At 55.4% G+C, this 11,233-nt stretch overlaps 1 protein-coding gene across 2 annotated transcripts; it reads right to left on the minus strand.

Moving 5' to 3' along the window:
- Positions 1-1,239: 1,239 nt before the first annotated feature.
- On the minus strand, positions 1,240-9,460 carry Hap1 (huntingtin associated protein 1). 2 transcript variants are annotated; one of them, XM_050156885.1, is made up of 12 exons: positions 9,070-9,460; positions 8,037-8,113; positions 7,581-7,697; positions 7,299-7,474; positions 6,996-7,095; positions 6,851-6,917; positions 5,540-5,670; positions 5,133-5,195; positions 4,742-4,876; positions 4,533-4,624; positions 2,997-3,382; positions 1,240-1,908 (listed from the first exon to the last, which is right to left on the minus strand). In XM_050156885.1, the coding sequence occupies exons 1-12, from the start codon at positions 9,458-9,460 to the stop codon at positions 1,862-1,864; spliced, it is 1,782 nt and encodes a 593-aa protein (XP_050012842.1). In that variant the 3' UTR covers positions 1,240-1,861. The 2 variants fall into 2 exon arrangements, with proteins under 2 accessions (XP_050012842.1, XP_050012841.1); XM_050156884.1 differs by lacking the exon at positions 1,240-1,908 and having other exon boundaries at positions 2,464-3,382.
- Positions 9,461-11,233: the final 1,773 nt, after the last annotated feature.

Raw genomic sequence — 11,233 nt, forward strand, 5'->3', positions numbered from 1 at the left:
CACTTGGAATTTTGTTTTGTTTATTGAGACAGGGTTTCTCTGTATAGCCCTGGCTGTCCTGGTACTAGTTCTGTAGTCCAGGCTGGCCTCAAACTCAAGAGATCTGCCTGCCTCTGCTTCCTGAGTGCTGGGATTTAAGGTATGTTTCATCATGCGTGGCATTAACTTGGACTTTTGAGTACCGTCAACTGTTAAAGACTGTGGTATTATGGGCTGGAGAGATGGCTCAGCGGTTAAGAGCACTGACTGCTCTTCCAGAGGTCCAGAGTTCAATTCCCAGCAACCACATGGTGGCACAAAACCCTTTTTTTTTTTTTTTTTTTTTTTTTGGTTTTTCGAGACAGGGTTTCTTTGTGGCTTTGGAGCCTGTCCTGGAACTAGCTCTGTAGACCAGGCTGGTCTTGAACTCACAGAGATCCGCCTGCCTCTGCCTCCCGAGTGCTGGGATTAAAGGCGTGCGCCACCACTGCCCGGCCTCAAAACCTCTTATGAGAACTGGTACCCTCATCTGGCCTACAGGCAGGATACTGTATAAATAAATAAATACATCTTTTAAAAAAACGATTGTGGTATTCTTAGAGACAGACTGAACATATCAATTAACTGATACGAGTCTTTTTGAAATCGTGAGTGGATTATTATTGTTTGGATATAAAGAATTGTCCCCAAAAGGCTCCCAAGTTGAGAGTTTAATCCTTAGCTGGTAGACCATGATTCTCCTTGTCTCAAACGTCTCCAGATTTGCTTCCTGTTACTTCCCCTCTCCCTAAGACTATTTCCTGGGGTATTTCCAAGATGAGCTACAAATTCCTGTTCCAGGTTTAGGGGGGTTGACCTAAACTAGATGGCAACTCTCCTACTTTATTCCTTTAACTAAAGAACAGTGACAGAGACCTCAGGGCAGACAGGACCAGGAAAGGGGGCCTGGCCAGCTTCAAAGACCTAGGTTCAAGCTCAGCACTATAACCGGCTGTTAGACCCCTGGATCACTGAATCCATCTAGGCCTCAGTTTCGCCATCTGACAAATGCACATGACATCACCCGACACTACCCAGCAGTGTGTCATATGCACTTATACTTAATAAGAGTCCCCGGCGTGTCATTCAGTATCAATCCATCTTTCCTCCGTGGCTCTGCTTCCCCAAAAGTGCACACGCATGTACATTTGGCGTGCCCACGCACACACACCATGATTCCCAAGAAACACAACTGAGACAGGTCAGGCTGCTCACAAGTTCTTTATTTCCACGCGGGCACAAACATCGATACAAAGGCTGACAAGCTACAAGACTATGGAGCACTGCAGGAGCAGGGCAGGCACCGAGGCCGCAGCTACGCATGAGCAAAGATGTCGGGAAGGGCAGAACTCTAGAGGGAAACTCACAGGCCACAGGAGATCGAGACGTCACAGGGAGGAGGGCCCCCTCCGCCACCCCCACTCAGATACACTTCACATTACACACGGCAATAGAAACAGAGGAAGAACGAAGGATAGCAAAAAAGAATCAGGTTCCAAAAAGCCAACCAGAACTGAGGAGGTCCCTTTATGTGAGCGGTTCAAGGGATAGAGAGGGTCCTCCCAGTAACTGCCTACCCTAGGGACCTGGGTCCCCACCCTGACCGTCTCAGAGCTGGGTCTGGTAGCCAGACAGTCTCCCCGCAGGCTGCTTCCACCCCAGGGGCCCCAGTAGCCACAACTTTGGCACCAGTTTCAGAATGAGGAACTAGGGTTCTTTCAGCCGGCCTTAGAAGAGAGCAGAAGCTTGGGCCAGGACAGAGAAAGGCCTGCCTACAGACATGAGGTCGTTTCCAAGGAAGGGAAGGAAGGGAGGGACTTAGCCAGGCAGCAGAAGAAGGGTCTCAAGCGGTCTGTGGGGCCTCTGCAGGCTGCTGGGAAACAGCAGAGCCTGGAAGAGAAGCGGGTGGACGTGAACCAGGAGCCTGACCCACCTCAGACACGGTCGGCCGTGTCAGGAGACACCACTGACGGTTATTCGGGTTTCCCATTGTCAGTCACAGAAGCGCTGACCCTATTACAACTGGCACACTCTTACTGTGCTTCTTCCAGTGATGTTTCACCCACTGATTCCCCCCTCCCCCCAAAAATCAAGAGTGACAGCGAGCCGGCATTAAAGGGTGCTGCCTACAAGTTACAGACTTCAGGTGTTGTGCAGAAAGAGCCAGCGTAGCAGTGAGACCAGACCAGGGCTTCACTACCCATAGGCAGACACAGGCTCAGGTCTGCGCCTAGCTGTGTGGCCTTGGACAAGTCAGCTCAGCTCTCTCAACTTCAGGGTCCTCTTCTAAGAAATGGCGCAGGATCGAATCTACCGACCCACGGGTATGTGTGTGTGTGTTTGTGTGTGCGCGCATGAGGACAAAAAGAGCCTTCAGGGAAAAACACCCAGTGCCAAATCACCTGAACTCACTGACAGCTCCTCATAGGCCGGGCCTAAAAAGCCTGCCCTCAGAGCATGTAACTCCCAAAATCCAGGGTTTCTCCTCCTCTCTGGCACTGGGAGAGTTAGTGATGCTGTCCTCCAGCGTCCTGGGTCTGACCCTGGGCTGCTGCTCCAAGATCCCGCCCCTCCCCCACATGTTTGCTGCAGGGCCGGAGAGTCTTGGGGGGGGGTAGAGAAATTAGGGATGGGGATACGGGGAAGGGTGAGCAGAGATAGGAAGCTGAGGTACAAAGGGGGCACACAGTCCCAGTCCTAATCCTCAGTTCAGCGCCCCCAGGAAGAAGGTGGATGGACAGCTGGACTTGTAAGCAAATTCCACACAAGTGAGAACTAAGGCAACAATTCTACCAAGGGGACCTGGAGGTGCCTGTGTAAATAGTAGGCAAATCCATGCAAATCAGCACACTGAGCGGGACCAAACTGAGGTACAGTGAGCATTTGGGGGGCTCACCTACCTACCCTCACCTCTCACAAGGTTGATGACCGGAAGCTCGACCCACTGGCAGGAGGGTGTCCTCTGTGAGAGCACTCACCTTTTGGGACCACCTTCTGCTTCTGCTGCCGCTTGGAATGGGCATCCTGCCAGTTGGTCAGCTGCCGGAGGACGTACTTCATGTCCAGGCGGGAAGGGCCCAGGCCACTGGCCTGCAGGGCGGAGGCCACCACATTCATCCTTGTGGCCTCGTCCACCTCTGGTTCCACTTCCTCCCAGGCCTCGGTCTCCTCAGACACCCGGTCTGCCTCGTCCGCCAGCCCTTCCTCGGCCGTCCCCACCTCTTCTATGGCCCCCAGCCCTTCCTCAGGCACCAGCTCCTCTGGAGCCTCGAAATCTTCAGGTGGCTTGAGATCTTGCGGCGGTGGGGGTGGTGGCATCGCCCCCTGCTCCTGCTCTCGCTCCTCCTTGCAGCGGACGTCACATCTAGGCAGGGACACGCGAGGGTTTTCCCACACCTGTCAGCCATGCTGGTGTTCCTGGCCCTTACTCCTCTCCCTCCAACCAGGGGCTTCTGAGGAGGACATCGCAACCCGACCCCTACCCCTTAGCTCTCTGAGTTCTCTTGCCCTGCCCTAGTCTACAGACCCTCAAGGTCCTCCCCAGCTCTGTCCCCGCCAGGATTGAAGTGAAGGAGAATCATCCTCAATGTACCCAGTACCCAGCCCGTCCCACTTAGCAGGAAGAAGCAGGGTCAGCAATACCAAACAGGTTCCATCTCTTGTCCACTTCCCACCCTCCTGTCTAGAAAAGAGCAATGGGGATATTTCGACCCAGGGCCAGTTGTCATAGAAACGAATCCACATGAGTCAGGTGACTTGCCCAACCAAGGACACAAAGGAGCCTCAGGTGTTAAGGGCTGGGCCATTCATCTCTCAACCCGCGGTCAGGTGAAGGAAAGAAAAGCCTTGGTCTCTACGTAGAGTAGCCTAAATCAAAGTGGCCACCTAGGTGTCGTCTGAATGGAAAGGGTCAGCCTATTTCCAAAACAACTTTCAGATGAGTAGCCCCCACGACACGCCTTCCCAGAGTTTCCTGGTCACAGAACCAGCATCCTGCTGTCCTCTGGCTGCTGCTATGTGAAGACAGATGATGGCGAGCCCTTAGCCAGGTAACCCCAGGTTTTATGTCTTCCCCACAGCCACCCTGTAAGCCCTTAACAGAGAGCAGGGCCTTCAGTGGACTGAGGAAGCTCACGTTGCAAAGTTCCTGGGGCACAAACATATTAAAAGGTCACAGGAAGCCAGGCGTGGCGGGACATTAAATCTCAGTACTGGGAAGGCAGAGGCAGGCAGATCTCGAAGTTCAAGGCCAGCCTGGTCTACTGTGTGAGTTCCAGGACAGCCAGAGATACAAAGAGGAAACACAGTCTCAAAGGACAAAAGAAAGAAGTCTCCGATAGAAATGACACAGCGTCCAAAGAGGGAGGGGCTCGGCAGTGTGAGTGGAGCAGGATGGATACCCAAGAGAGGTCAAAACATGAGGGTCAACCATGCCCCACTCAGAGAAAGTAGTTGCCACTGGGTGACCCAAAGTGAGCAGAGCTGCAGCAAGCCTGAGGATCCCAATCACGCACCTCTCCATGAAATAGGCAGGGTCAGTGATGATCTTCCTTAGAGAAGTGCGGAGCTCCTCAGCCAGAGTCTCTGGGAAACTGGGAAGCGCGTCCTATAACAGAGAGGAGAGGAGCCGTTCCACCCCCACACTCACAGGGGGAAAATCTGAGGGTAGAAACCAAGCAGCAGCAGGTCTGGTTTGATCGCGAGATCAAAGGGACATCCTCACCAGAGGCACACTGTATCCATAGTGGGCGACAGAAGTCGTGGGCATCGAGGAGCGCTGGCGCTGGTTCTTCCCATCCTCCTGGCGATCGCGAAACCTGCTCCCATAATCCTGCACGTGAGAGCCCGCGCGAAAGCTCTGCGAGGATCCAGGGGTCCCCAGTCAGACAATCCGCCTGCTCTCGCCTTAGCACCCCCGCCCCCCACACTCTGAATCCAAACAGTGAGATTCAGGGTAACCCTGGACAAGACCCATTCGGGTCTCAAATGAGCTGCTACCCGCTGAGCCACAAGCCAGTCAGGGTGGGCGGCAGAAAGGCTGTCTTCTGTAGAGATTCAAGCAATCCCCAGGGGCCTGCACCCCAGATCTGGGCCAGGGACACATGGAACCTCACCTCTGGGTGGACTCCCTTCTCCGAAGCCAGCTGCTGCTGCAGTTTCTCTGTCTGGGCTCCATACTGGAAGGAACCAGGATGTATGAGACCCCACAAGACCTCCCACTCCAGGGCTCCCTGCCCAAACAGGCGTCCCACATCGGAGTCTTTGACAGTCCGTTTAGGAGGAGGTCACATGGGATGGGCGTCCTAAAGTGCAGGTCATTCAGCTTGGCACCGGGAAGAGTCGTGGGATCCAGTGGACTCGGCTAGGGACATGACTGGGCAGGATGAATGGCTCTCTAGTTAACCTCTGCTAACGCTGATGCCCACCCAGGTTAGACCTCTGGGCCTGGCAGAGCAGGGGGAAGAGGTTGGGGTCCCACGCAGCCTCGATAAGGGAGAAGGGCTCCCACAGTGCAGCTTACCGACTGACAACGCTGTTGCAGCTTGGTGATCTCAGCCTGCAGCTGGGTGATCTCCTTCTGCTGCCGCTCATAGCCCTCCAACCTCAGGACCAGCACCTCCGAGAGCTCTGCCATCTGCTGGCTGGCTTCAGCTATGGGACAAGCGCAGATCAGCCTCGGCTCTGGCCCGCCCCACGGGGGTCTCAGGGGGCTTTGACATTCTTTGTTCTGGTCTTCATGCCCAGGAACAGCTAGCTTATGAACACATAGATGCCAGCCCATACCAAGCTCCGGTACAGTGGAGACAGTCAACTGGGAAAAGGAACTCAGGATATCAGTACGGGCTATGATAGAGCCAATGTGTGTGTGGGGGGGGGGGGGGCAACGGTAGATAAAATGACGTCATAGGTGGAAGGACCGTCAACCTGTGCTGCAAAGCCTGGGAAGGGTTCTGGAAGGAGCCACCGGCTAAGTAAGCCCCACCATACAAAGAGGAAGCTGGAGAGTGTGGGCAGCAAGAGATGCTGGGGCAGTGAGCAGAGGACCTTATCACACAGGTTGGGGGAGGGGCCGAGATTATCCTTTGACCAATGGGAAGACAGAACCTGATTCGGTTTCAGAAAACTCATCCAGGCTGTAGGAAAAGGGGCCTGGATGGGCAGAGAGACCCCATTGTGCATTATGAGGTGTCGGGGGCTAGAGACATTGAGACTTGAGAGCCGTGGAATGCAGGGGGGAGGCAGGCCAGGGATGACGTAGGCCGAAAGAAGCCGACTTGAAGGCCTCGGGGACAGGCAAAGCCCAGGTTGGTGCTAGGCACAGGTCAGACCCAATATTTGACTTTGCCAGCCCTAAATGTCCAGACTCTGGCAGCTGCTGGCTCTCTCCCCGTTGTCCCGTCCACCTTCCTAGTGTGTATAGTCCCAAATAATAGACTTTACGGACCCCTGTGGCTTCTGCCAAGCTCTCTACACAAAGCACTTCCTCAGCTCGGCTCGTTTTCTCCCTCCCTCCCCCCCCCTCTCTACCACCCTCCCCCCCCCACCAGTCTTCAACTCTGACTCTGCTCTGACTGCTGACTGAGCGCTGGGATTACAGGTGTGCACCGCCACGCTTTCTCATAAAGCCTGAGATGACGGATCAGCAGGCCACGGTCATTAATCCTCATTCTAAAGATGAACATTCAGAAAAGCCGAGGAATCTGCCTGCGCTTACGCAGCTGCAAAGTCCCAGAGCCGAGACCTCAGCTCAGCTCTCCAGTCTCCAAACCCTGAATTCTTCCCACCACCCCTCGCAGGCCCGTGCTCCATCCCGAATTACAGCGCCACGTACAAAACTGCTCCACGCATTCCAGGATGAGCATCTGCTCCTCGTCTTCCAGGTTGTCAAGGTGAGAGGCCTGGAGGAAGGGAAAGAGGAAGGGGGCCAGGCTGTCACCACCCCCAGCCAAAGGGCGTGCCTTCCCCCCTGTCCTCACCTCCTCTCGCAGGTGGTCATTCTCCTTCTCCAGACGCCTCAACTTCTGCTGCAGAGCTTCCAGCTGTGGGCAGCGGTGCTGTGACTCCACCTTAGGGGGCCTGGCAAAAGGGCAACGAGAGTCAGCATGGGGTGGAGGGTGGGGGATCCCTGGCCCCGGGGCTTCCCCCTCCTGGATAAGGGTGGCGGTGTCAGCAAGTTCCAACAGCTCTCCTGGCAGGCTCACTGCCCGCGTCCCTGCTCAACAAATGAGCAACTGAAGCTCGGAGAAGGGACGGTCCAGGCACAGAGGCAGGACACGTACGGCTTGGGGGCGCCGTAAGGATGATCATGCTGTTGGTCTCGATCCCGCTGTCCTTCGTGCTCCTCCTCTTCCCCCTCTTCCTCTTCCTCCTCCTCATCCTCCTCCTCGTCGTCGGAGTCCGAGTAGAGCTGAAGGAGGTCATCTCGCAGGTTCACCTGCTTCCGGAGATGCAAAATCTAGGGGAGGAGAGAGAAGCCACTGGAGGGTGAGTACGAAGGCCTATAACAGGTGCTAGTTTGGGGAAGGGAACACACTGACCCCTGCCCTTAGATGCCCAAATACCTCCTCCCTGGCTGAGCCCAGCATGGTTTCCAGCTTGTTATTCTCCTCCATCAAAGCACTGTTCTGTTTCACCAGGGACTGGCCGATGCGAGCAGCTGTGTTCAGGTCCCGTTCTTTCTGCAAAAGGAGAGCCAGCCATTCATACTTTCTCAGTCTCTGGGACCTCCCAAACAGGAGGGAGGAACCAGGACTAGGGCACAGGAAGAAAGCTTCCCCAACACCCAGTAGTCCAGGTACTAGATCACAGACTACTAACCAACCCTGGGGTCTGACTGGATTTCCCATCTTGGGGAAAAGAATAAGATCAGCCCAGATTGCACCCCTGGAAGCTAATGCACTCCTGGAGAGGGGCCCTCAAGTTGGCCCCCAGGCAAGCAGAAAACAGACAAAATCCCTAAGTCCTGCAGGGGCAGAGTTAAAATGAGGGCCGATCCGGGTGAGGAAGGCAATACCCACCTCTTCCAGCAAATATAGCATCACTTTGACATCATCTTCAGTGATTTTCTTCGTGGGAGGTGGGTTAGGACACAGTGCTGCAGGAGGAAAGGCTTGAGTGGGTCAGAGAAAGGAGCCAAGGCTGCCCACAGCCCACTGCGACCCTCACACCAAAGGTCATAGAGCCAGGAGACTGAGATCCATCCGGCCCTAGCACCCACTGCACAGCTCCGGATCTCAGCGCTCCTGCTTCCTCAGGAGGGGCCTGGGTGCTGTAAGAGCAAAACCACCCTCTAAGTTCAGGAACTGGAATCCTAGGACCCCTGGGTCCTTGGTCCCCAGAGATAGGAAGTCAGGGGAAATACAGCTGCAAACTGGCTCGTCATGCCTGACCCAATCGGCAGCGAAGCCAGCTCACTGGAGCCTCCTGGGTCATAAAAACATATGCAGTTTAGTCACCTTACACCTGTTGCTTGTGACAAGAGGGCCAAGGAGACTTCTTCAGCACCCAGAAGGGGGCACCAAAGCCTAAAATTGTGCACGCCCAGAAGAGGAGGAACAGAAGCTCAGTGCCCCGCCCACTCCTCCCGCCTCAGCCCAGCTCAGGGGAAAACACAACCCAGACCCCTGCAGCCACTTAGTGGTCAAAAGCTCCCTCTCCACCCACCCACGCATGCTGGTTCCACGAGCTAGCGCAGGCTCAGAGCGCGACCAGCAGCTCCCTCCGGCAGCCCCCGCCCCTCTGCTGGCACTGCGGTAGATGGGGAGGGGGCACTGAGAGTGCGCAGATCTGCCGCAGCAACAGGCGCGAAGAGGGGGCGAGGAGCGCGCAAGCTCTGAACCTGACGCACACACAAAATTCGTGGAACCCGAAAGGGAGGAAGAGATGGGGAAAGGGAGACTAAACAGGCACCGCGGACAGAGGTCTCGCGGGGAGGTGGAAAGGTGGGAGTGAGCGCCACAGGGGGGCGGGGCTCCTGAGTCGTGGGCCCCTTCCTCCTCCCCGGAGATACCCGAGTAGCAGTCAGTGCAGGATCCCATAGATTCAGTTTACCTTCCTGCAGCTCTCGAATAAACGCGGCGCGCTCAGGGCCAGACACGCCAGGCCTCCGGCCGATGTACGCGGCTGGCGTCTTCCAGATTCCCTCGGCTTTTCCAGTGCCCAGGCCAGTGGCCCGGGGACCATAAGGCCCCTGGAATACATAACGGGTCCATGGCGCGTCCGAATTACCGATAATCATGGACCGACAAAATCTTCCCGTCCTGATTCGGGATCCTGGAGCTCGCTGTCCGGACCCGGTTCCCTGCGCAGGAGCAGGTTTGGGCTCCGCCAAGGGCTCCGGGGCCGGACTGGCTGCAGGTTGGGTCTCGGGGGTCCCTGCTGCTGGGTCCCCAGACCCCGTCCCTTCCCCCGCACTGTTATGCACCTGTTCCTTGGGGCGCATCTTGACTCCGCAGTGGGCTGCCGCAGCCCAGCCTTTATAACCTGTGCCCGGAGCGGGCTCCACTGGGGTGTACCACGCGTGATGCTGGGGGTCACCGAAGATCAATTAGTGCTGCCGAGGATTCAGAATCGTGCGAGAGTGCAGCAAGTGGTGATGGAAACAGAAATAAAGAACAAGAAGAGGAAAGAAAGAGATGAGCGAGTGCCAAATTGGCTCTGCAGGATCGAGTTCACGGTGAAAGGCTTTTGTCCCCCTTCCATCTTCTGATAATGGTTCTGTCCAAAGCCGCCGCTTTCCCTGGACTTGGGCTGAGGGACCCCGAGCTTCTTGTCTAGAAGCAGTCCTCCCCCTCCCCGCCCCCACCCCGTGCGCTCCCGCCCCCTGGACTTCCAGCTTGTGCCTTTTCTGTTGTCATACACAACATTGTATAAAGGCCGAGGTGACTTGCGAGGCGGGGCAGTACGCCTGTGTCTTCCCAGGTGGATTAAGCTAGAAAGGCAAACTCCTCCAATATGGTTTTCAACGTGTTGCGTGTCACCCACAGGTCCTCGCGCGCTCACAATCCCGCACTCGCCCCTGGACGTCTTCCATCTTAGTACATTCACTCCTGGTTCTTTATTTCCAACCCTAATTCGCAGGGCCTGCCGTCCTTGTTCTTCAGACTTTCCAGAAACGGCATCTTCTGAGGAGATCCCGCTTAAATGCTTTGCTGTGACCGCTCTTCCAGGACCTCCCGCCACCTACGCCCCCCACCTCTCTCTCCAAAGCATCCATCATCCCGAGGTCTGAAAGGACCGATGTCAGTCAAGACCCGTCCTCTTCAGCCCACGGATGGTGTGCTCCCCAGAAAACTGGATACCTTAGAAGGCTGCTCTAAGTCCAGAATGAACTGGGGTAGGGGTGGGAGCCAAGCAGGGCAGTAGCCATTTCTATGCGCTTAGACCGGAAGACAGGCTAAAAGGAGATGGGTGGCTCGTTGATGAAGGTCTCAAAATCATTTTTGATGTCCTCCATTCTTCTCCACCGTCCTCTAGTTGCCATGCCTACTGACTTTACCTTTAGTGTGTGTGTGTGTGTGTGTGTGTGTGTGTCTGTGTGCCTCCGGAGTGCTGACCCACCGCGCTCAGATTATTTTAAATTTTTGTATGTGGTGTTTGAACGTGTCCATATCTGTGGGCGGAAGTCAGCGATCAACAGTAGGTGTTGCCTATCACTTTCCACCTCATTTTTTGACACAAGGTCTCTCATTGAAGCTGGACTTCAGTACTTTGACTAGACTGTCTGGCTAGTGCGCCCCAGGCATCCACTTAACTTCACCCCACCCTCAACCCTGGGGTTTACAGACAGGTGTCTTCCTGTTGGGTGCCAGGGATCCAAACACAGGCCCTTGTGCTTACAACAGTTTGCCTTTGAGCCTTTGAGCTCCCTATAGATTGTCTTGTTTTGTGTGTGTGGCTGTTTTGCCTACTTGTGTGTGTGTGCACCGCTTGCATGCCTGCGGTCCACAGAAGCCAGAAGAAGGCATCAGATCCCCCGAGAACTGGAATTACAGATGACTGTGACCTGGGGGGAAAACCCAGGTCCTATAGAAGAGCAGCCTGGACTCTCAACCACTGAGTCATCTCCCCAGCTGCCCCCTCCTCCATTTCCTTTTGGTTTTGAGAGAGGGTCTCACTGTGTTGTCCAGGTTAGCTTAAAATTCACTATGTGGGGGCTGGAGAGATGGTTCAGAGGTTAAGAGCATTGCCTGCTCTTCCCGAGGTCCTGAGTTCA

This window comes from Alexandromys fortis, unplaced genomic scaffold, assembly GCF_014885135.2.
Source record: "Alexandromys fortis isolate MF-2015 unplaced genomic scaffold, M_Fortis_MF-2015_v1.1 scaffold_31, whole genome shotgun sequence".
Classification (NCBI taxonomy): domain Eukaryota; kingdom Metazoa; phylum Chordata; class Mammalia; order Rodentia; family Cricetidae; genus Alexandromys; species Alexandromys fortis.